This window comes from Plutella xylostella, chromosome 29, assembly GCF_932276165.1.
Source record: "Plutella xylostella chromosome 29, ilPluXylo3.1, whole genome shotgun sequence".
Taxonomy (NCBI): domain Eukaryota; kingdom Metazoa; phylum Arthropoda; class Insecta; order Lepidoptera; family Plutellidae; genus Plutella; species Plutella xylostella.
Window position 1 is genome coordinate 5,790,107 of NC_064009.1, and position 24,249 is coordinate 5,814,355.

The 24,249-nt window shown below is 39.6% G+C and overlaps 3 protein-coding genes across 4 annotated transcripts; 1 reads left to right on the top strand and 2 right to left on the bottom strand.

Annotated features, from left to right (window-relative positions):
• Positions 1 to 207: 207 nt before the first annotated feature.
• Positions 208 to 9,194, bottom strand: LOC105393930 (U3 small nucleolar RNA-associated protein 4 homolog). The gene is made up of 11 exons (XM_038119886.2): positions 9,010 to 9,194; positions 8,516 to 8,895; positions 8,029 to 8,210; positions 7,684 to 7,871; positions 7,098 to 7,253; positions 3,764 to 4,091; positions 3,246 to 3,435; positions 2,174 to 2,397; positions 1,204 to 1,380; positions 806 to 895; positions 208 to 419 (listed from the first exon to the last, which is right to left on the bottom strand). Exons 1-11 carry the CDS (start codon positions 9,108 to 9,110, stop codon positions 297 to 299), a joined length of 2,139 nt encoding a protein of 712 aa, XP_037975814.2. The 5' UTR covers positions 9,111 to 9,194; the 3' UTR covers positions 208 to 296.
• Positions 9,195 to 9,497: 303 nt separating this feature from the next.
• LOC105393931 (type 1 phosphatidylinositol 4,5-bisphosphate 4-phosphatase) lies at positions 9,498 to 12,611 on the top strand. The gene is made up of 4 exons (XM_011565758.3): positions 9,498 to 9,680; positions 9,885 to 10,063; positions 10,443 to 10,652; positions 11,393 to 12,611. Exons 1-4 carry the CDS (start codon positions 9,638 to 9,640, stop codon positions 11,675 to 11,677), a joined length of 717 nt encoding a protein of 238 aa, XP_011564060.1. The 5' UTR covers positions 9,498 to 9,637; the 3' UTR covers positions 11,678 to 12,611.
• A 3,973-nt stretch (positions 12,612 to 16,584) lies between these two features.
• Positions 16,585 to 24,202, bottom strand: LOC105384741 (tubulin polymerization-promoting protein homolog). Of its 2 annotated transcripts, XM_048631839.1 has the most exons (5): positions 24,009 to 24,200; positions 21,099 to 21,104; positions 18,400 to 18,569; positions 17,517 to 17,798; positions 16,585 to 16,973 (listed from the first exon to the last, which is right to left on the bottom strand). In XM_048631839.1, exons 3-5 carry the CDS (start codon positions 18,556 to 18,558, stop codon positions 16,782 to 16,784), a joined length of 633 nt encoding a protein of 210 aa, XP_048487796.1. In that variant the 5' UTR covers positions 18,559 to 18,569; positions 21,099 to 21,104; positions 24,009 to 24,200; the 3' UTR covers positions 16,585 to 16,781. The 2 variants fall into 2 exon arrangements, with proteins under 2 accessions (XP_048487796.1, XP_037970846.2); XM_038114918.2 differs by lacking the exon at positions 21,099 to 21,104 and having other exon boundaries at positions 24,009 to 24,202.
• Between the last annotated feature and the right edge of the window lie 47 nt (positions 24,203 to 24,249).

Genomic DNA, 24,249 nt, shown 5'->3' on the forward strand with positions numbered 1-24,249 from the left:
AAACGGATGTAATGTACCTATGTAAGTATGAGTAAACAACTCAAATAAACGTCAATATGTTTTATTTATTTCATAATCACCGGCAATCTACATCAAGTAGACTATCTTTCCACTCATGGAAACACAATGGATGCGATTCTGAACCAACCAAGAGCTGTTAAAACTTCAATTTCCTCAACGTAAAATAACATACCTAATTACAAAATTTTAAAACGGTATATTTTATCGGTTTTGACAGCCCTATTTTAAAATGCTTTGCTTCACAACCACACCACTGTTTATAACTCTACACATGTTCACATGAGGTAGGGTTGCCTCTTCATCTGCACGACTGGCGGCAGTAGAGCCACGATGTTCTCAGGGAGTTGCTCCACGATCACCGCCTCGTCGTCACCCAGCCAGTGGAAGTCTGACAGGTACTGTGGACGTAGACACTCATTAGTCTATGGACTAATTGTACAGGGTGCGCAAATGGAATTGAAAGCGAGGATGACGCTCTGCCGCAGCGCAGCTTGGTGTTTTGAATAAAGTTAGTTCAACGTGACCTGACTAATGGGAAAGAAAACCAAGTGAAACTTTGGCAGCATAATCGAGTGTGCCTTTCAGGTTCTGACCAATTACATTGTTGGGGAGAAAAAATTGAGACTGAACCAACGAATTAGAACTGGGAAAATAGGCACAGTCGGTCAGTCGCCTAAGGCGCCATCTATAATTAGCTTCCAGTTTTTCTCCCCATTGTACCTTCTGATTAAAGTTTCATTATTATCAATAAAAATAATGCATTGGTAACATAAATATAACATACCTTTATAGGAACAACCCGTACTGAGGCGTTGCGGCTTTCACCGTTTTCTATTTTCTTTTTTGACACTGGTTCATCTTCCTCGTCGTCATTCTAAAAAAAACATAATTTGAAATTAGAATCATTAATTAGGTAAATTACTAAAAGGAAGCTCAAAGGTCTACATTCAATCCAATATGAACCTTATTGGACAACTGATCTGTATTCTGTATAGACATAGCACTGACACGTTGCATTGTGCCCTCTGTATACTCTTTGGTCACATCTATATACTCTATGGTCAAACTCTATGGTCTTCAGAATTTCCAGTAATAAAGCGCCAAGTCGAATTATACGGCCGGTCGGTTGTTTAATTGCAATTAATAATTAATCAATATTATAATATCTATCGCACCACTCACCTCAGCGTTCCGCTCCAACACCCACATGGACGTGTCATCAGTAAACACGAGTGCGTGCTTCCTCACGGGATGCGGGTGCACGGCGCGCACGGCCGAGCGCCGGCTGTACCACTCTGGAGGTAGGCTGGTGTCGGGCCACGAGTTGAACTTCTTGGCGGTCAGGTCGTATTCCACTATCTGGAAATAAAAAGGTTTATAGTTTAAGGCGTCGTTGTTTTTTTGGCTGTTATAACAATAGGTAGGTACATGAAAATGTGGTATGTTTTATAAGAAACCAATGAATAATAATTATGCCCTGTGCCGTAAGTTTTAGATTCGCTCGATTAAAATCTGCGAGCTGAGGTAGCAGCGGACCGGCCATATAATGCCGAAAAACCAGTAGACTAAAAGAGTTGTCAAGTAGAGCTCACGAAGATTCATGCGTAACGTGGGACGTCCTCATGCATAATGGCCCACTTTAGAGGCTAAATTCGAAAAATTATCTCGCCACTATAGATAGAAAGTGGGACCGACGACTTTAGACAGGTAGCCAGAAGCACCTGTAGGTACTGGATAAACGCTGAGTTGCAGAAAGGAACTTTAAGCTAATGTCGACCTTAAGGGCGTCTTGCACAACAAAGTTAAATAAAATTAAAACTATGACCTCTTGCTCTGACATTATACTGTCAGAGCAAGAGACAAACTATTTAATTTTATTTAACTTTGTTATGCAAGACGCCCTAAATGTATAGCTGCCTTGCTTTGACAGTATACGGATAGAAAGAGACGGACATAGATTTAATGACGACATTAGGCTAATGTTCCTTTCTGCAACTCAGCGAAAGTGTTGTAGCGCTCCTTAGGAAAAACTGACATTATGCTCTCATTGTCAAATAAAGTATTATCTTTCTTCTAATAGATTGCTGGCTTACGATGACTGATTATTATATTATTTTTGCTACGTATTCTGTTCATAGTGCCTACAAATTACCTTCTGATCCACATACACCGCAATCACCGTCTCCGCCTCATGATTGATCGTCAACGCTGACGGCACACACTGGTACGTGGGCAGCGAGGCGTATGCTTCGTACTTCTTCTTATTTCTCTTCCACACAGCGATCGCGCCCGCTGTGTCTGCTGCTACTAGGTAGACGTCGCCAGATGGCGCTGGTGGTGATAGTTGCAGGTGCAGGAGGGTTGACGCTTTTAGGTCTGTAAGAATAATGGGTGAATGGAGTGAGTTTTGCATGGATGTGATGTCAATAGACATAAATGTCTCTGTGGAGGATTCTAGGTGATTGGAGCTGTTGGTAAGAAGTATACAGTGTTTTGGGAGTTTCGGGACTGTATTCTATATGTATCGCCGCCCCATTTTATCATATTCATTGAATATACATATCTGATGGCATTGGTAAACAATCGATTTAGCAGATATCTACGGTCAATTCACGCGAACACACAGGCCGCATCTATCGAAGAACACATATCCGACGGCTAGAAAAAATGTATGGGTTGTCTTCTACCTATGTTAGACGACGGTTTGCGAAAGGTGGCTGGCTGCCAAATACAGGCACAACAAGATCGCAACTAGTCGCGTGCCTTGAGACGCATAATAATGTCCGAGGCATGTCCAGGATTGGCCATCAATTCACTGTAAACTACTTTCATTTAGCAGTAGCAAAAGTCTGCACCACGGTAGCGCCCGCCTCAGCATCCACATGCAGTATGTAGATGGTCCCCGCACAGTGCAGCGCCACGTATTGAGAGTCGTGTGAGAACGCCGTTCGGTCTCATAAAGCCGCGGGGAATATGAATAACTCTGGTTGTTTTGTTTTATTAGTAACCAATCGCAGAGTACTAGGGTCACCTGCATGACTCAAACACACAGGCCGCACCTTTTGAATAACCGATATCCGATGGCTACGTAAACGATCTGCTAAGAAGGCTATGCTGGGCGGCGACGGTTTGTGAAAGGTGGCGCTAGCAAATTCTCAAAGAAAGCGGTATATCCTGCAATGAAACTTCCATCTTGGCTTTCCAATATGCTGTAAATAACTTACACTTAGCAGTAGCAATAGTCTGCACCACCGTAGCGCCCGCCTCAGCATCCACATGCAGTATGTAGATGGTCCCCGTGCAGTGCAGCGCCACGTATTGCGAGTCGTGTGAGAACGCCGCGCGGTCGCAGGTCACAGCTGGGAGACCGCTCACTAGCACCTTGGATAGAGATGTCGTGTTCGCTTCGTCGTCCTGGAATAATTACATGTTGTACACAATACTAGGTACCTAGTATTGTGTACATGAGTCCTATGTACTAATATGTAACATTATAAGTATTAGCCATGAAACAGAGGAATATGCAGTAGGTTAAGAAAAAGACAGAGTAAATAGACGCAACGTCTCTAGCTTATAATCTACTTCTATCTAAAATCCCGAACAGTTTCTTTAAATGGGTATGTAGGTAAGTCTATATTTTGGTAGAACTATGAGGACTAAAGTATAGAGGTAGCAGTAGCACGCAGGGTCACTGTCACATACTTCTACTTACACATACTAACTATATAATTTATATTCTTACCGATTCCAGTTTCAACATCCTTATACAGCTGTCTGTAGCGTACAATATAAACTCTCCATCAGGCGACAAACAACTGCAAGTGATCTGCTTCTTCCCTTTAGTCTGGATCGTCACCAGCTTCATAGTATTCTCTGTAAGTTTCAGCGACTGCCCTTTCACTTTACCAACATTGGCCTTGCTAATTGTGGCCACAGCTGAATCGTGTTCTAAGTTCTTGTTGGGTTTGCTCGGTGTGGAGGGTTTTAGGGAAAATTGGCTCTTGACTACGTTGCCTTCTTCGTTTGTGGCGTAGGAGCCGAGTTTCCAGACGTCTAGGCTGTTGTGGTACCTGAAAACAATCAAACAAACATATTAATTACACCTGTGAAGGTTAGAGGTTTTTGTACAAAAAAATGGTGGTATAAAGTTGCAACTATAGACTATAGACAGAGCTACGATCGAAGCCGTCATGTACCCGTCCACGCCGACAGATAGCAGAGTCTCGCCTATTAGCTAGCTAGGCCACTGAACCTCCAACCTAACTACCCAGTGTGGAGATTATGACGAAATCTCTCCAGTCTGAAAGGACGGGATAAACCAACAAAAGAAAATGGCGGCTGTCGCGCATGATTTATACAATCGCTACTATATGTATAGATAGAGCTACGATCGACGGATCACGGTGGTCGTTAGTTCCTATAAAATGCACTGGAGCAATTTTTGCGTCCCGGTCCGTCATAATTATAGCCGATAACAGCGACATCTATGTATAGCGAGATGCAGATCCGCCATTTTCCCATAGTTTCTTTATCCGGCCCCCATGACACTCACTTGAGCAGCAGCAGTTTCCTGGCGGCGCTGGCGTGGCTGCGCGCGGGCGGCGGCATGGGCGGCGCGCGCGACACCCACTTGGGCGGGTAGCTGGAGAACGTCATGTACCCGTCCACGCCCACGGAGAGAAGGATGTCGCCTATTATAGATTGGCAAGTTTCTTGGCGACCCTCCTTGCGGGGTGAAAGACGCGGAGGGGACGAGGTACCCAAGACGACAGCGGGTAGCGGGAGGGGTAGCGGTGAAGGGCAACGCGTGCACTGCATGTCATTGTTACGGCAGTCTCGGCCGCGCAGCCGAGGCGGCCTCATGTCTTATATAGTCTGTCATAATTTGAGTGCGACCCACATGAGATCATTGATCCTGAGACCATTAGTCTTAGGATGAGTGTTGAGGCCTTTTTAATATTATCATTATATTATTATTAGGTATCTATAAGATATATAAGACGACCGAATGGCGTAGTGGTCAGTGACCCTGACTACTGAGCCGATGGTCCCGGGTTCGATTCCCGGCTGGGGCAGATATTTGTTTAAACACAGATATTTGTTCTCGGGTCTTGGATGTGCCCGTAAAATGGCAATAGGCCCGCCCCCTATTACATTGGGACTAACATAACACTCTGGCGAAAAGTGGGTGCAGCAATGCACCTCTGCCTACCCCGCAAGGGAGTACATTAGTACAAGGCGTGAGTGCGTGTTTTTTTTTTTTTTTTTTAGGTATCTATAATTCGTCAACAAAATAACGTTAAAAACAACAAATCGTATAATGTCTCAATATAGGGGCTTCTTGTAGAACAGCGTACCGGATCAGTCATGCTACGCGGCTAAAGGTTGGTACTGCGCAGTCAGATACGAAAAAGTAAACAACAAAGACGAAGAGTCCATATGACAGTGCGTCAGTTGTCAGTTCTTGTAACTAGGAAAGCAACCAAAATTTATGTGATTTAATGAAAGTAATTAATGAGCAAAACACAGAGAAAAATTACAAAATTGATGAAATTTTGAAAGAAAATGGTCATATCGTGCTTCGCCTACCCCCATACCACCCGGAATTAAATCCTATTGAACTTGTTTGGCGGTACGTGAAAGGCGAGCTCGCAAGAACGTCGATTGACTCTAACTTAGATAAAGAGATAAAAGACTTAGAGTTGCTTTTCTCTAATTATTCGCCTAAAAAGTGGAGAAATTGTGACGACCATGTCATAAAAAATTAAGACGAATATTATAAATCTGATAGAGTATTTGACGATGTATTGGACAGGTATGTTATTGTTTATTTATAATTTATTGTAAATTAAACATAAATTGGTTTTTGTCTTAGATTTATAATTGAAGTTAATGAAAACGATGATGAAGATGAGGATGACGACGACGATGAACAAGTTCAAACAGAGAGTGAACATGAAAGTGACATGGAAATTGATTTATAAAATAAAACACTTTAACATAAATAAATTCAAATTGGTAGATATTCTGAAGGTAAACATCCAAATTTTAATGCTGTCAAACTATAAATTTTAAGCTAAATATGACATTTACGGGAACACTCATAGAATAAAATTTTACTTACGTCAGAAATAGTTATTAGCTATCGCGAGATTAATCCGGGCACACTTTTCTACGTGTGTAGCATGTCGTGCTACCTCGCCCCCGCCACTTCTTTCACCCCGCAAGGAGGGTCGCCAAGTAACTTGCCGCATTATAGCTAGGCCACTGAATCTATCTACAATACAACTTACCTGCTCAGCGTGGAGATTTTGCCAAAAAACCTCCAGCCTTCCAAGACCAAAGAATTAGGATGCGTTCAAACAAAAGAAAATGGCGGCTGTCACACATGATTTAGGTATATAAAGTTGCAACTATAGACAGCTACGATGAAAGAATTGCGGTGGTCGTTAGTTCGTATTAAATATACATTGGAGCTATTTTTACGTTGCAACCCGTCATACTTATAACCTGAGCTGCAAAAAGCGACACCTACAGTGAGAAAGCAGTGTGTCTATCGGCCATTTTCCCATAGTTTCTTCATCCAGCTTCTATGACACTTACTTGAGCAGCAGCAGTTTCCTGGCGGCGCTGGCGTGGCTGCGCGCGGGCGGCGGCATGGGCGGCGCGCGCGACACCCACTTGGGCGGGTAGCTGGAGAACGTCATGTACCCGTCCACGCCCACGGAGAGCAGAATGTCGCCTAGTAGCTAGGCCTGTGAATCTACCTACAACTTACCAGCTCAGCGTGGAGATTATGCCAAAACTTCCCCAAGCTATATACGTACAGCCGTTAAAAAAAACAAAAGAAAATGGCGGCTGTCGCGCATGATTATAGAATACACTCGCTACTATTTATAGAGCTACGATGAAAGGGTCGCGGTGGTCGTTAGTTCCTATAAAATGCACTGGAGCAACTTTTGCGTTGCGGCCCGTCATACTTATAGCCTTAGTTACGATAACAGCGACATCTATGTATAGCAGAATCAATCCGCCATTTTCCCATAGTTTCTTTACCCGGCCCCCATGACACTCACTTGAGCAGCAGCAGTTTCCTGGCGGCGCTGGCGTGGCTGCGCGCGGGCGGCGGCATGGGCGGCGCGCGCGACACCCACTTGGGCGGGTAGCTGGAGAACGTCATGTACCCGTCCACGCCCACGGAGAGAAGGATGTCGCCGATTAGCGCCAGGCCTCTGGAATGGTAGATATTATTGTTACATTGTGAAAGCAGAAATGGCGGCCATCTTGCATTTATAAACTAATGATAAGAGAGGATTCGGAGCGAGTCTTTTCCGCAAGCGTCGCGCGGTTTGCGTTTTATGCGCTTATGGTCAGTTTGCTTGGTTTTTGATGTAAATAGATTTAGCTGCAAAAGGTTTTAAGGGATATTGAAATAAGTATTCAAAGATAAAAATCACTATCAGATAAGATAAGTTGATACAGAATGGTATAAATAACTGTGAGGCTGCAATTAATATGCATAAATATTCAACATATGCTATTATCAAGATACAAAAGGACAAAAATCTCGAAATAGAATAACTTTAGCTATATCCATAGTAAAGGGACATAACTTTTTTGTTTTATAGAAACAACTTCAACATAAAACTATAGATACACTACCTGACATCATGTTCATGAATATGCCTCTGCACATTCTTGGCCCACTGTCCCTGCCCCTTCTGCTTGCTGCTCTTCACCTTGATGAAGCCGACGAGGGTCGGGTCCACACCACTGCAGTACAACTTTTCCTCATCCTCAGATACTGCCACTGATAGAATGTCCATCTTGTGGGGAGTGTATGACTCTATCTGTGAACATATAAAAACATCAAGTATCTTTTTGATAAAAATACTGCAGCTTATAAATGACTCAAAAAACTAAATTGTTTTCAAATGATTTTATGCAGGTGGATTTAAAGAAAGGAATGGATTTTCTTTCCACTGTGCTTAAGAATCAGTATCCTACCTGGTCACCAGTGGTGATGTCCCAGAATGTCAGTCGTCCATGGCTCTCTCCGGACACCACAGTGTTGTCGCTGAGCACACTGAGGCACCACACAATGGTCTCCTTGCCCCGCCTCCGAGCTGACATGCGGGTCATGGCCTGGCCTGTTGCCACATTCCATACTCTTATTGTATCTATTGATCCTGTAGGTTAAAAAATCATTAATTCTAGAACAGTGACATTATAAAATATGTTTTTAGACCAAGACTAATGGAAATGGATTTGGTGTGCCTAAAATTTAAAAGAAATGTACAGGGGCCCCAGACCTTAGTTAAGGTTGAATATACAGAATTCAGTAGGTACTTTATTATAGGATTACATTAAATTTGTGACCATGATGATATGAGGGTTTGTGGTAGGTCTGTGTTTGAAGGTACAAAAATTTGCCAATATACATCCTACAAACCAAGAACAAAATAATATCTTGCCTATAGCATAGCATACATACCTGTTACTAGAACATTTCCTGCTTTGTCGAACTTGCAGCACATTATCCTTCCCTCTTGCTTGTCAAAAAGTCTTTGATACACAATATCATCATTTTCTACTGAATAAAGATTAACATAGCCCTGTTCTGTGCCAACTGCCACTAGAGTATTGGCTGTGTTCACATCTAGGCACCAAGCGGCATAGCCTGTTAATAACACTGTTTTCTTTAGGGTGAGTTTGTCGAGGTCCCACTCGATTAGAGCACCCCCGAGGCCGGTTGATAATAGCCGCTCGTTCACCCACCCTAGTGCCTCCACGGAACCTGATTCTACACCAGGTATGAATTTCAACAGGTAAGGAGCATAACTAAGATCCCAAATTTCAATTGAAGCATCTTCCCTGTAAAAGAAATTATACAAAACATTTAAACTTAACATTATTTTGTATTAACTGAGGATAATCGTGTTGAAAAAAAGTAAACATTGGGTTAGTTTGAGTAGCTATCATATTTACCTGGCTACAGCTACTTGTTTGTTGGACTTATTATATGAAACACAATTTATTGAGTGTGGTTTTGGATTATAATATCTCACTTTGTGCACTTTACAAGCCATTTTAGCTGAAATTATTTACAATTCGCACAAACAGGGAAGCATGGTAGCACAACATGCATGTGAATTTTGACAAACCATTGACATTGACAGATTACTTGGATTTCGATATTTCGGTTCTGTGATATGAACTCTATCAGTAAATGTATTCTGTGACTCTGTCTAGCTTGTCTGTGTTCGCAGCTGGGAAAACTGGCATAACGATTTTGTGTGGCGCAAACCGTAGCGTATTTAAACCTACAAAAAATACACAAAAAAACTTGACCGCAACGGCCCGCACTGCAAGCGAACCAAAGTTCTCCTCTTGAAATAGTCGTTATTCTGAGTACATGTATTTTTTTATGGTACTTCCACAGGTAAAAAAAACACTTGGAAATGGATTAGAGAAAAGTGCTGGCAACCCTAATAAAAAACATCGAAAAACTTGATTTTCGTCGTCGTTTCGTCACAATAATTAGAATTCTCATAAATTGAAATATTAGCATACTCTAAGTGCTTTTCAAAGTGATTAAATTTCAGGGCTTTACACCATGGGAGACGGCCAGAGTGAAAATCAGCCTTTGCTGAGAGATGGTAAGCTAAAGATCCAAGTTGTTGTGACAGCTGATGATTCAACAATGAATTTATTGTTGCTAAACAATGCTTTATTCTGATTTTGTGGGAATGTGGGGTATCGTAGTTACTATTTTACGTAACTTATTTTCCCTACTATTGCATGAGCTACCTGAGTATCGTTATTACGCGGTACTAACACGCGAACTTACATTTGTTTGACAGAGGAAGTTAATGTCAGCACAATATCTCCGATCGGACCTGACGAGCTACCTCCGCCGTACCAACAAGCTGTCAAAGGCGGCATGCCCATGGTAACATGCCGAGTGTGCCAGGCTATGATCGACATATCCGGGAAACGAGAACAGCATGTTGTGAAATGTTCTGAATGCAATGAAGCAACTGTGAGTTTTATAACCATATTTCGTACTCTACACCACTATGGAACTTACAATGCATAGTATTAGTATCTGTTCTATTAAGTTCTGCATGTGAGATACTGTCTCCATCATTGGTTGACCAGTAATTAACAATGTTGGTTTACAATGAGTTAACAAAAGAGAATGGTTAACATATCTTTGCACTCTGTGCACTCACCATCTGTGATAGCATAATTAGTCAAATTCTTTATCAGCACAGTCATAGACCAAGCAAACTGTAATTATAAAAGTAAATACTAATTGTTTTCTCAATCAAACTATAATGAATTGTAATTCCTCTACAATTTGAGTTTTAGCATGAAGTTTTCTTGTCTTATAATAAAACAATATTCAAATTTCACAGCCTATAAGAAACGCGCCTCCAGGAAAGAAGTATGTCCGCTGTCCATGCAACTGCCTGCTGATCTGCAAGTCGTCATCACAGCGCATTGCCTGTCCCCGAGCTGACTGCAAACGAATCATCAATCTCGCACCCTCCCCGGTGACTCCGCCGGTGCCCACGCTGCCGGGCATGTGCCGGGTCAACTGTGCACACTGCCAGGATACATTTTTGGTAAGCATTTTATTTATAGGTTTTTTTCCGGTATTTTAGGGCAATGGCAATTATTTTTCAAATAAACAAGTAACTTTTCTAATAGTCCACAAAGCAATGGCTGAAATATCTCTTTTACAAATAAACTAAACTAGTGTACTAAATATTAGGTAATCTATCAGTAGTTGTATAATTTGATAAGTTATTGACCTAATTTCTCATTCTTAATAGCCACTTCACTGCTAGTGAGATAGTAACTGAGATGTGACTAACTTACATATCACAAGTGGTACATTTATAGCAAGTAAACAAGCATCTATTATTAATAATCACATTTCAAACTCATAAACTGCATCACAGTTTAGTAAATAAATGCAGTGTCACAGATAACTTACAAAGTTTTCAAATAGGATTAACAGTGCATTGTCCTGCTTTCAGTAGCAATGTGAAATCCACTTAATACATTTTACACTAATTTGGGTCACACACAACACCCACAACAAACCACACTAACAAGATTATAGTAAACTTTCATTCAAATCAGTGAGTACTCTAACATTGTAGAGATGACATACATAACAATGAACTCTCATGCATGTGAATCCCCAAGAGGGCAGGCAATAGGCCCTGTTGCAGCCACATTAAGGGTTGGAATATAAAACACCATGGATCAATTTCAGACTATGATATTAATTGATGTTTCATGACCCATATTCTCACTTACGACAGTAGCATAAACATCTTCACCAATCACTTTCCAGTACCAGTTTCTGAAGAACGCGCCGGTACGGTGCCCGCACTGCCGCAAGGTGTCGTCCGTGGGCCCGCGCATGGCTCGCATCCGCGGCACGATCTTCGCCGTGCTAGCCCTGCTGGTGTTGGGCGTCGCGCTCGGAGTCACCCTTGGCACGCTCTCCGCCGCCAAGAGCCACGGCGGTGGAGTCTACGTCGCCTACGTGGGTGCCTTCCTCCTCGCCTTCATACTCGCTAGCCGGGCTGTCTACTACTTCGCCATGAAAGTAAGTACCATAGAGGGACCCATGTAGGAACCACTTGTGATAACGTGACTGGGATTTTTTTTACATGTAAAAGATGTCTCGATTCCATTGTTTAGGTACTCGTTTATTGTGTTATGGTTATGATGCAGTTAAGTTTTTTCTTTTGTAAATTGTAACCGCGTAAACTGTCATCGTCATCTAAGTTTTAAGTTGGTTTCGGTACACTTTACGTGAATGGAGACCTTTTAAAATATTGTTGCATTATGTAAATCGCTTTTAAATTATTTTATACGTGACTCAATGTCACTTGATTATACTTCGTTAACAGTTTAGTGCTCTACAGTTTGTGTAGCTAGATTTGGTTTGGAGTGACAAAATTATTTTGTATTTATGCAGGGCCATATATTTTTTAAATATATCATCTGGTGATTGCCTGAAAATTATTGGTCTGCGTTTAATTATAAAATATACATTACTAAATTGTCTCAAATATGTATTATAAATAATATAAGTATAAATGAAAACTGTTTACGACTGAAGGAAGTGTCTGTTGCTGAATTTTCGAGCATTATAGCATTTTATTTGTTCTAGACAAGCAAAACATACAATAAACTACCATATATGTGATATATAACTCAATAAATCAGTAGAAAGCATTAGATCCATTTATAATAGCTTATCGAATATAACTTTTGCCTTTCAAAATTTTACTAACGTGTATTCCAATACCTAACTATACACATAAAATGTCCATTGTTATCAATACTGTAGTAGAAAGACCATTCAAGACATGCGGATATTGAAATAGAGCCGTTGAATGAACTACTCTATGCTATGACGTAATGCTGTGGCTCAGTAACCTTATATCCGCGGTATGCCAGTACGTGTTTACAAATAGGTCGATTAATCCCATCATTAGTTTCTAAGCTGTCATTCAGATGCACAAGTTCATATTTCATGAGCATTTTATCCCTTTAAAGGGTTGTTCTATTAGAGCAGTGTTTTTCAACCTGTGGGTCGCGACCCCCTGAGGGGTCGCCAATCTTCTGTAGGGGGTCGACAAAGGTCGAAAAAACAAGATATTTTAGCAAAAAATAATAATAAAGACAATTAATATTTTTTTCATCATGGAGACCATAAATAATAGTACAGTAATAGTACTGATAAAAAAAAACCAAAGGGTCAAGGGGGTCGCGAAATATTTTTTAAACCAGGGGGGTCGCATCATGAAAAAGGTTGAAAAACACTGTATTAGAGCATACCCTTTGTTCACGACCTAGCTCATACACACATGTGATCTATGCTAGCTTAGAAATAGTGATTGATAACTTGTGAAAGTAACCACTGTAAACATGTTACATGCGTTTTCCATCGCAGGAATTAAAATGTATAGTTAAATTTAAATAGCTTCTCTATCCTGTTGGTTCAATAATTCGACTAGTCAAAGAAGGGTGATGTGTGGGTGTAGTTTTAGTACTGATCATTCATACATTTGTTCTATAAAATAAAAATGTGTACCTACCGATATTCATATAACAAATAGCTTGATATTTTTTTTATATTTTTCTAATTCTTAAAAGTATGGCCAATATTATTTTACTTTAATTATTTCAATAACATTTATATAAAGTGGGTTTAAATTGTGATTATTTGAGTGCTTTTGGTAGTGATGGCTAGAAGATTGTTTATAGATTAGACAAAATTATCGTACGCGAGACTATATTCAAATATAATATTATTAACATTATAAACATAGGTTAATTTGAAGTTTACTTTATGATCATCAATGTATAAAATTATAAATAGGCATTGTGTATCGTTTATTAATACAACAAACTTCTTACTTTAGGGCTTTACACGATGTATTTTAGGTATAAGCCAAATAAAAGGTACATTTCCAAACAAATTTTATTTCATTTTCTATGAGATAAGTAATTATAAATAATATTAAGATTATAATTTAGTATTCATACATTTCATTGTACTTTAGATATCAGAATACAATTTTAAGGTGAAGTTGGTGCAGAAGATGGAAGTCTATAATATCACATTATGCATCGGTATTTTAACTCAAAATATACAGATGTATTTATTTACTTTATGCTTGTTTGTACCTATGTTTGAAATATCAACTGATTCACGAGATGTTACGTATTTCTTTTTTAATATGTACATAAGTTTGAAAATTTTATCCTCGCTTAAATGTAGTAGCGAAATCTTAATCATATTCCTAAAATAAAATACAAAAGTTAAACTTTGTGCTTACAAAATATATTGTACATCGATCAGCATAGGTAAAACCCAGCTTCCTATAAGATTGTCCCAAGAGGCAAACTCCCTATGCCTATGCTTGGTTGTGTCCATATAATGAGTGTCACATCACTTCGTGATCATCAAAATAGAGAAAAATAGGACGTGAATCGTACATTCATCTTCTATACAAGACAGGACTAGACATTCAAAATCTTCACAATATTGCAGCCGATTTACGCGCACTACCCTTATTAAAAATATTACGTTTTACAAAAAATATGCATGGGGCCTTAAATACTTAATTATAAATATATATTAGGTATATTCTCAAAGATCTACGTAAGAAGGAATGTCATTACAGCACAACATACAAAGCCTATAGTTTATCGCGAAAGTTAAGTAATTAAATATAACAAAGAGAAAAACATTGTAAAATTAGTACCATGTGTAGTACGTTAGTGAACTTGTCTTTCTTCGCCGTAACACATTGCATCCCACGGTTTTATTTATACCTATTTATTGGGTGCGGCGACCGCGTGTGAAGTTTTAAGCTTTACAAGTAGGGTTGCCATTGCAATGTGAACCATTAGAATATTCGAAACACCGGATTTAAAGATGTATTCGTTAGCTGGAGCGAAACCGTCAGAGTTGGTACTGGTTTCCCATAGAAGTGAGATCGTACCGGGTTTCAAATGTTCAACGGCACGAAAGTAAAAAGTCGAGAAATTTCATTACATGGTTTGGGCCCTAGCCAAAATTGAAGATGTACACACGGCACCTCCAAATGGTTGGCAGGGCACACAAACGTAGTGTATGTGTGCACACTAACGTGGTCTATGTGTGCAATAAAGCAGAAATCGGTAAATACACCAGTAACAAACCACACACACACACACAACAGCACAAACGAGTTTGCGCGTAGGCAAACGCCCTTACACCAGCTGTGACATAAAAATATCAACCGGTCGAGTAAGTCAAATAGTTATAAAATTGACTTGAAGCAAAATTTCACAACTTGTAGCTATACTCTTTGTAGCGCATTGGTAGTATGTTAGACTTATGAAACATAGGTCGTGAGTTCGAGTCCACTGATGGGTATTTTTATTTTACTTTATTTAAATTTAGCGTTAATTTAAACGCTGTTGAGTATAAAATAAATTTATTTGAAATTGACAAATGACTACAAGCTGCATAGCTGTCGACTATTTCTCTTCGCTAAAAATATATGATTCGTTCTTCATTTGAGAAGTAAAACCATTCTACCCTCATACAATATGAATAAACGAAATTAGTTTTTAGTTTTAGTGACAATTCACCTCTGCGTCTGCATAGTGATTCACTTTGTGATTTGTCAATTTATAATTAATTTATCTTCGCAGTCACTATGGAAAGTCATTTGACCATGTTCAAAAAGGCGGAGATAATTGTATTCTATGAACAAAATATTACAATTAGTGAAATCGCAAGACGTTTAACGGTAAGTAACATAGAATTGTAAATATTTTATTTGACTGTTAGAATATTTGTATTTGTATAAGCTAAGTATTTGTTTTTTTTGTTTGCAGAGGAGAACTGTTCAATTATGGGTTCACCGATACGCAGATTCGGGACAGTAGTCGTCTATACGGATGCATCACCACGCCATCGAGAAATCGTAGCTGCACATAGCGCTGATCCGTTCTGCAGCACCCGTTCTACGGCCACAACACATAATCTATCCCTACAAACCGTACGGGTTCACTTGCGTGCTGCAGGGTTGCGGTGTCGGAGGCCGACGAAGCAAATTGCTCTAACCGATCAGCATCGTCGAAACAGAGTGCGTTTTGCGACTGACTATTTTAAACTTTGATTGGTGCAACAATGTGGTGATATTTAGTGATGAAAAGTCCTTTAAGTCAGACAAGGATGGATGGTAAGATATTATGGCGAAAAAGTGGTGAAAATTATAGTTATTGGGGTTAGCTCAGTAATTTTTAGTTTTCCATTTGTATAAGATTTTAGTTATTTTGTTAAATACTTATTATTATTTACAATTATGGGTAAGCCAATGTGTTAATGATGTTATTGTTACTGAGGTTGGAATAAGTTATCTTATTTCTAGCTAATTAACATGTTGATTCATATAACTAATGACTTGCCTATTTACTTTAGTAAAACAGCCAGTCCATCCTTTTCTGATGTTTATTATGATTTAAAACTGCAAATTGAAAATTTTCCTTATTAATATAAACTACAACTATGTTTTAAAACGAAAAACAACAAAAACGTAACATCCTTAATGTTTATGTTACGGCAAGAATAAATTTTGTAATTTTAACACTTAATAACTTGTTTCATTTACTTTCTGTGTTGCTTTTATTCGTATATACTATAATACTATTATTAGCCATATTAAAAAATAAACTAAATCTATAAAAAAAAACAAAAAAGGAATTTTGCAAGTTCACAGGGATTTGAACCACCATACCGATTATTGTAAGTCTACTATCATACCAACTGAGCCATTCAATCTATTACAATGCATTGCAAAATTTTGCTTCATATCATAAAAACAATGAATCATTGTCACTGGCACAACTACATGCTTACAATATCCGTGTGTGGGTTGCCCAGAACTAAATAATTACGTCGACGTCGCCGACACACACATACACTACCTACGTTAGTGTGCCCTGCCAACCATTTAACGTTGCCGTGTGTACTATCTCGTAGCTTGGCCAGGTTATGCCAGCAACCCTGTAGGTAAAAGAACAGACAATGTAGCAGATTCTGCATTAGGCATCATAATTTAAAAGCTACCAACACCGAAAAATCCATATTGCCGTGACATTCGAAGATTTCAGTGTAGCCAGCTTAAAATTCATCGTTCTTTGCCTGAGAATCCACGTAAATAGGTAATCTAATGCGTCTTGTTATACGAGTCCTTGTGCTGGTAGCCGGTGACGTATCCGGAGCCGTCGACGACGTCTTTCCTTCCTGAGATGCCCTTGCCCTTGCCGCTCTCGTCGAACCGTTGCTTGGAGGTGCCCGTGTACCGACTGGTGTCGGTGAGGCGGTCCACTGTGGCCGCCGCTGATGCCGCCTTCGTCACCTGCGGAGTAATGGAACGTTAGTTATCGGGCATGGCTTGGCTGGTTACTCCAAAGTGGTAATTAGTTTCCGACATAGCTAAACTCAATACTCAATAGATTTTAATTCTAAATTTTAGAATTAGAAAATGTTGGCCCTTTAACTAGGTACCTAATTAGAATTTGGAAAGTTGCATCTTTTAATCAAGTAATTTACACGCAGCGCAGTAGGTAGGTATATCATCATCTTTTCTACCCAGTACCCATCGATTACATTGTAGGCCAAGCGATTTGCACGTCCCTCAATAGATATACGAAAACTTTAATTTAACATATCTAAGCAAATGGTGTAGGTACCTAGTCATTAAATAAACGAAGGCCTATCCACGGCAAACATTCTAATTAATTATGTACTATCGTCATTAGCTTTCAATAAAACTTTCCAGTATTTTTACTGCGTACTTATACCTACGTAGATCGTTGTCTATTTTCAAATAATAAATTGGTAAGTATAAATTAAGATAACTAAGAACCTACCTACCAACATTACTTTAAAAAAAACTCACGTTAGTGGAAAATCCGGGCGTTCCACAACTCGTCAGTTTCTTCTTGATATCACTAACTTCTATCTTCTTACTCTTGGCGAGGTCCTCTAAGAACTTCTGGTAGTCTTCTAGCCCCACCTTTATTATCTTTAGCTTCTTGAAGTGAATGGCGGTGTCTGTTGTGGTGATCTTCTTTCCGTCGATGACTTTGGCCTGTTTCATCCACTTGTCGCTCTGGGAGAGCGTGATGTGTTTGCCGTCGGATTTGGGATCCCCGAATTTGGAGAACGCCTTGAATGCATCCTGGAATTTAACGGTTACCTAGTTAGCATTTTTGGTTAAATTATCATCATTGTCGTTTTGGTGGACAGCGTCAATACCAAAATTGCTCAATGAGCTCTTTGCGCATTTTAACCACATTTATAGGTACGTCACTATCGTTAACAAACAATGATGTAATTTGGTTCAACTGAGTTGGGTGGTAAATAGAGCCAAGGTTGATCCGCTATAATCACTAAAACATCATATACTTAATAATGATTTCGTTCTCATAACATCAACCAAATTTACAAGTCTCATGACAAAGACCAGTACAAAACAAACTTTGAACATTCAAGACTCCTACATCCAATATCAGTCCGTAAACAAATATCTGTCCCAGCCGGAATTCGAACCCGAGACCTACGGCACTAGAGCCAGCGCTCGGGCTGACTTGACTGCAGCTACGTCGATGATGATAGAGTGGCCACTGGCCAGCCTCTTGCACCTAAGCATTATGCCAAAGTTTGTCAGTGTGTCTGTCATAGTTAGGATACTTTTTATCGCGGAATTCCCACGGGAAATCTTTTTAAGCGAAGCAAAGCTCGCTGAAACAGCTAGTAATAATATAAATAAATAAACAAACCTTAAAAGGCACAGCATTCTCATTCTTGGCTGGTGTTCCATTGGTGGCCTCCGCGCCCGGCGCCGCTCCATTCTCCAGCTTGACGTCTTTGACCTCCTGCGTGACCTGCTCCACGGCGTCTTGCGCCGGCGCAGCCACCGCCGCCGCCTCTTCCGACATGCTTGATCAGTCTGGAAATGGGAGATCCCTGATGTTAGGTAGGTACTATCCATGTGTTGCTAGTTGGTATTCTGTATGAAGAGATGTTAGCTAATTGGATTCTACATAATCATCAACATTAATCGTCCAAGTACCTAGGTAGGTACATAATATGGTATTAGGTAGATATACCTACCTACATAATATGATAAATGTGCATTTTATGCAACCAATTATATTCCACCCAATGCTATTCAACGTCTATCAATGGAAGTTATTACCTATCTCAGAACAGGTTTAACATCTTTTCGTGTTAAGTTTTTTTATTACATCGAAAAGCAATAAATTTTCCACTCGTTTTCCTATCAGCTCGTAAACTTCATAGATATAGATACAATACATACCTATATTAGTGAAATTGTTCAATCCATTACCTAAGCCAAGGCTCTACAATATGTTAACTAACCGGCTAAGTATGATGTCATGCTAAACTAACCAAATACAATGTCCAATGCTACACCTATAGTCTATCATCGCCTCCCCGCTTATACACACCTAGGTATACCTACTCAGCTGTGTGGTGATATGAGATATTTGTATATACCGGAGTATATGCGTTACGTTGTGGTGCTAAAACGGAAAATTACATCATCAGCCTTGGCCGTAGTGTTCGGTCGCGAATCAGCCCGGGTATTACTGGATATTCGGTAAACAACCAAGAAACGTGACAAAAAACTGATGCTAGACTCTAGTTACTGCAACTAAGAAACGGTAAAGACTATTAACGTTATAAAGTTATGATTGTGTGTTGCTTATCGCTATGATAAAAATCTGGAGATTCCTATTATATAGGTAACTGCTGAAGCAATCGTTATGGAAGGAACGTATTAATACTTGTCATGTCTAATATATTATGTCCCCTCAGGTACCTACGACGCAGCAGGAAGCTGTACAGAGATATCTTCAGCACTTATAAATACATATAAGTACTAAGCGCCTGCATGCTAAGTATTGCTAAGTGATGAGTACAGCAGTTCAGGGACTGGGTTTTCGGTTAATGTTAGTTATAATGCCAATATAACTCTTAGCTTAGCACTAACGAAAGTTATTGTATTAATTGGGAACTGTAGATACATATAGTACACATTTTCAGTGTCTTCCACTTGTGCTAGTTGTGCTACCCACCCACACGCCCCAAAACCATAGGTAAGGAATACCTACGTAGGAGAGATCTTTTAAAGTGTTATTTTATTACAAAATTGTTACAATCCTTATGAAGTAAAACAAAACAAACACGTTTAATTTATCCAATAAAATAGTTGTCGGGCGGGGGCAGTAACAATACGTTATTACACCTCCACAGGCAAGCGCAGTGGGTGCCATCAATTACCTATTAGACCTAGAACAAATAATCTGACCTATGTAGGTAGGTGGCGAGGTACAGAGCGGCCTTGCCAGTGCAATATTGCTGGCTCCCTATTCAACTGTTTACTATATCAGGTGCGGAGAGCTGGTGACTCATTCAGAAGGGCCATTAATACGACTGTATACTGTACCTATAAGTTGTATAAGTACACCTCTACTCTACCTATGAGGGTACAGCAGGAACCTAGATGGTGGCTTCATTAATTATCATTACGGTGCTGACTTAATTGCTTATAGCCTACCTATAGGCCATATAGGTTGGGCTGGTCGGTAACTCCCCAGGTTCTATAAGGTATTTTGGTAGTTATATTTAAAACCTAAAATGTAGCTACGCCATTGCGCATAGGTAGGTACATACTTTGATTAGAACAAAAAGACAAGGACACCTATTCATTGCCACTGAGCAAGTTAATATAGCATTTGAATACGGCCTAGAAACTGTTTGCTTCTGACTTTTCGCTTTTGTACCAAAGTCAAAGGTTAGACACGAAAGCGATGTGTTGCGGTAATTCAACTTTTTTTAAATTGTATAAAGGCCAGGGTGGATTACCAAGACCAGCACCAAAGGGAGAGAAACAAGAGACCATCATGTTTTTTTTTTTTAATTTAGGAACATTGACCCATTCATCCACCCCATTATGGGGTTCCCATATCACTGACTTATTACCGATAGCCAAAAAGTAGGATCGACTTTGCCGTAGCCCCATCAACGCTCAAGGGTCGAGATTTCCCTAATTGCTATTTCACCACACCTATCCACAATAAGGGTCATTTTCCACTGCTGTGCGTGTCAGCTCGGTCGATGGAGCCGCGCTACGTTTCCGACCCAGTTCTGTGGCCCATATTCCAACAAGAATCGCTTCAACCACTAAACTAATAGTTCCTAGGCAACCTTTATATCGACTGCTTGTTAAATGCACGGTGTCGTATGCAGCTCTAGAGCTCTGTTACTGAACTACAATGACTTCGTAAATCTAAAAAGATCCTATCAAATAGGTCGCCTTGTTATAAATAAACGAAGCATGCAATAAAATAGCGTCTGTTCTTCTGGGTTGATGGATTATAGTTAGGTGCTTTTCATTTGTAGAGCAAGATAATATGGGTCATATATGTATGTATAACTAAGGTATAACTACGTCACTCTCACTATTATTTAGACCCTGTACGTCACGCTTCCATCCATCGCTTTTCCTTTTCATTGTCATGATATACTTAGGGTGAATTCGTCCAAACATCACGTTACACGAGAATAACTATACCGGAATTAAAATTATACGCGAGTAAATATCTAGGATAAGTACATTTGCATTCTACCAAGTTATACCATGATTAAATTGAATGAACGAGGAACGAAACTGCAATGCAACTAAAATAAAAATAGCTGCGTTTCAAAGCATGCAATAGAAATGACATGCCAACTTAGTTTGAATGGATTATAAAAGTATGAAATTGTTTATGTTTTAATATTTTATTCGCTGTTGTTATTCTGAGACTTTGCCTTTTAACGTACTTTTGTTTATGTTTTGACAGATGTGTTTATATGTCATTATGACGGTTTTCTAATCAGCTGATGTGCTGCCGCCATTACAAAATTACTCTCGGATAAGCTCGTTACACGGTCAATTTTGGCGGTATAACATTTTATTCTTGGGATAAGCTAGTTATCTTGGTTTCAGGTTTGGTAGAATGCAAAATCTGCTTACTCGCGAGTAACTGGTACTTTACTCGTGAGTAAAAAGTTACTCGACGTTGGCCGAATCCGCCCTTAATGAAATATGACTCATGCATGACCCTTGTGAGTCATCGCGGTACCTACCTTTATACAAGACTACAAGTATCCTTTTTAATTTGACATCAACTAAATTAACGTTATGTAAGTTCAAATGGCGCAGGTTGTTAGAACTTATGGATATAAGGAATATTGAATATTACTTATACATCTCAACTGGATGAGCATGTACCAGGCCTATACTCAGTAGATGGTCAATCTTAGCCCAGAAGATTACGGCTAAACTACGTAAAATGTACCTACTAACTACAACCTTTATGAAGCCATTACAAGTAAAAGTAAAACCTATAAAGAATCCCGTACGAAGGCGGGCGTCTAAAATGGAGGGAAATCGCGTGAGTTGAATAGTATCGTGCGAAAAACCAGGCAGAACGCTAATAGCCTTGCCTGTTTCTATATTAGAGCTTATCTAAATACCTTGCTACAGTTATGTACAGGTGCACTACTGTATAAGGCAGTTAACTTTCCCTGCACCATGCACCAGTAATACGAGCAGTGAATACTTATCTATGTGGGTATGAGGATACGATGCGACTCCATCATGAAAGTAAAAGCTATGACTGGGTCGTTGTACCTACTGTATGTGGTATGGTTCATGTTTTCAATTTCAAAGGAAACCCCCTCTAGTTATTTGATCCTAACATTAATGGTCACCGCACATATGACCGTAACGTAAAGGGTTCGTCTCTTTTTTTCTGTCCACGCGAACTTAGCGTAGAACGCGAGCTCGCGATCGCCTTTACGATACGGTCATAGGTACCTATTATGTGCGGTGACCATAAAACTGGATTTTGTAAACACAAAAAAGTCAGTTCAATTATTATAATTGTGTAGGTATAGTAATTAAGCAGGTAACATTTATTATTTAAAACTTGATAATGATTGATAACGTTAAAAATAACGGCTGACATCATCGCCGGCTACGTCGCTGCTATTTTGTTATGCATGTCACTGCGATGCTGCTTCAAGGATATCTATCAAATCCAGCCATGGTAGCGAGGTATAATAGGCACTTCTGTCTGAACAAGCACTCAGGTATTAGTAACTCTATTGTTGAAATATGTTTTACTCATGAATGCTAATTATTTTTGGCAGCAATACGATGGTTCCTATAATAGTGAAATTAATGGACATGTAATTTATCAAATGTCGGATTATAGTTGTTGGTACCTAATGTACCTTACAGGTTGCGGTGCTTAGGATGTTAGAAAGGGCTTCGAAAGATGTAGGTACAGATTAACTAGGCTGAGAAGTTACCGTTTATAGAGATTGATTTATAGCCATGATTTAGTTACACGAAATTTTCTTTTACTTACTTAAATGTAGGTCTTTAACTCCACAATAGAGTTAAATTTCATTATTAGAGCTATGTATTTAAGTAAGTATAGGTACTTACCTAACTATATTTTTTATCTATGATGTGATGTTTGTTTAATCTTCCTAAGTTCCTAATATAATATTTATTGTTTACGGCAGGCGGGAAGGTCGGTGCATCCACTGTGACTTTGTACTTGCCTTGGATTATTGTTTATTATCAATTTATCGTAGGTATCACTTTCACGATGGATTGCGTTATTGTATTGTTTGTGATAATTTTTATCAGAAGCACCACACTCCGCTGATTAACACACCGTTTAGCAAACACTCGTTATCAAAATAAGGACATAGCTAATTAATTTATTAAACCTTTATTCCAAAACAAATGAAGTCGGTACACGGTTAGTATAAGTACTTAAGTTATAGGTAGGTAAGTGAGCAGTTTAAGTACCTACCTAAGTTATGGTTCATTATCTTAGGACCTAGAGTTTAGGGTGCTGAAAGTTAACTCAATATACCACAGGTAATGTAGTGGCAGCAATAGAGGTTAATGTAGAGAAATGTGTTTCAAGTGGCACGGCACCGTCTGGCTAGATCGAGAGGGTGATATCACCCGGAGGGGTCGCGTTATTCTTTGTTTCCGCAAAACCCCGTATTTTTCGGTGATTTCATGGTACCTAATGCTATTCTGAATTGCTACATTGTTAAAGTTTTGACCCATAACTTTTAAGTAGTAAACTATTGTGTGTTTTATTTACCTAATTAGTAAGATTTTAGTATTCGCAAATCGCAACACGGAACAGATCAAAAAGGCATTCATATTTTTAGGAAGACGACCCGAACCCTGGCTAGATGAGATGAAGGTGATGCTGAACATTCATTACAGCTACTTACACACAAAATCACATAAAACCTGTCCAATATTTACAAACATACTCACTAATGGTCCTCCGAGTGTTAGGCAGTGTCTACTATCACAGTGTGTTCGTTCGCGTTGTTTATCCGCGCGGCAGTGGTCGCTTGCGAGCCAGCACTGGGAGCGGAGCGGGTGATCTCGTGTTGTCGAGACGAGACGCGCGCGGAGTGTGGGCGCGGCGGTGCGCATGCGCTGTGCGGCCTGATGCTTCCCGCCATCGCGCGTAGCTCGCACATACGCACACCTCGTATCAATGCTAATCTCG

Excerpts from the sequence above, each read along its gene's own strand:
- LOC105384741 (XM_038114918.2), bottom strand. The coding sequence starts at position 18,558 with ATGTCGGAAGAGGCGGCGGCGGTGGCTGCGCCGGCGCAAGACGCCGTG. Across the intron at positions 17,799-18,399 it reads AGAATGCTGTGCCTTTTAAG|GATGCATTCAAGGCGTTCTC; the intron begins GTTTGTTTATTT and ends GTTAAATTCCAG. Across the intron at positions 16,974-17,516 it reads CGCCCGGATTTTCCACTAAC|GTGACGAAGGCGGCATCAGC; the intron begins GTGAGTTTTTTT and ends ATTACTCCGCAG.
- LOC105393930 (XM_038119886.2), bottom strand. The coding sequence starts at position 9,110 with ATGGCTTGTAAAGTGCACAAAGTGAGATATTATAATCCAAAACCACAC. Across the intron at positions 7,254-7,683 it reads ATTCATGAACATGATGTCAG|AGGCCTGGCGCTAATCGGCG; the intron begins GTAGTGTATCTA and ends CTACCATTCCAG. Across the intron at positions 2,398-3,245 it reads GACTATTGCTACTGCTAAGT|ACCTAAAAGCGTCAACCCTC; the intron begins GTAAGTTATTTA and ends TTATTCTTACAG.
- LOC105393931 (XM_011565758.3), top strand. The coding sequence starts at position 9,638 with ATGGGAGACGGCCAGAGTGAAAATCAGCCTTTGCTGAGAGATG. Across the intron at positions 9,681-9,884 it reads TCAGCCTTTGCTGAGAGATG|AGGAAGTTAATGTCAGCACA; the intron begins GTAAGCTAAAGA and ends TTTGTTTGACAG. Across the intron at positions 10,064-10,442 it reads CTGAATGCAATGAAGCAACT|CCTATAAGAAACGCGCCTCC; the intron begins GTGAGTTTTATA and ends CAAATTTCACAG.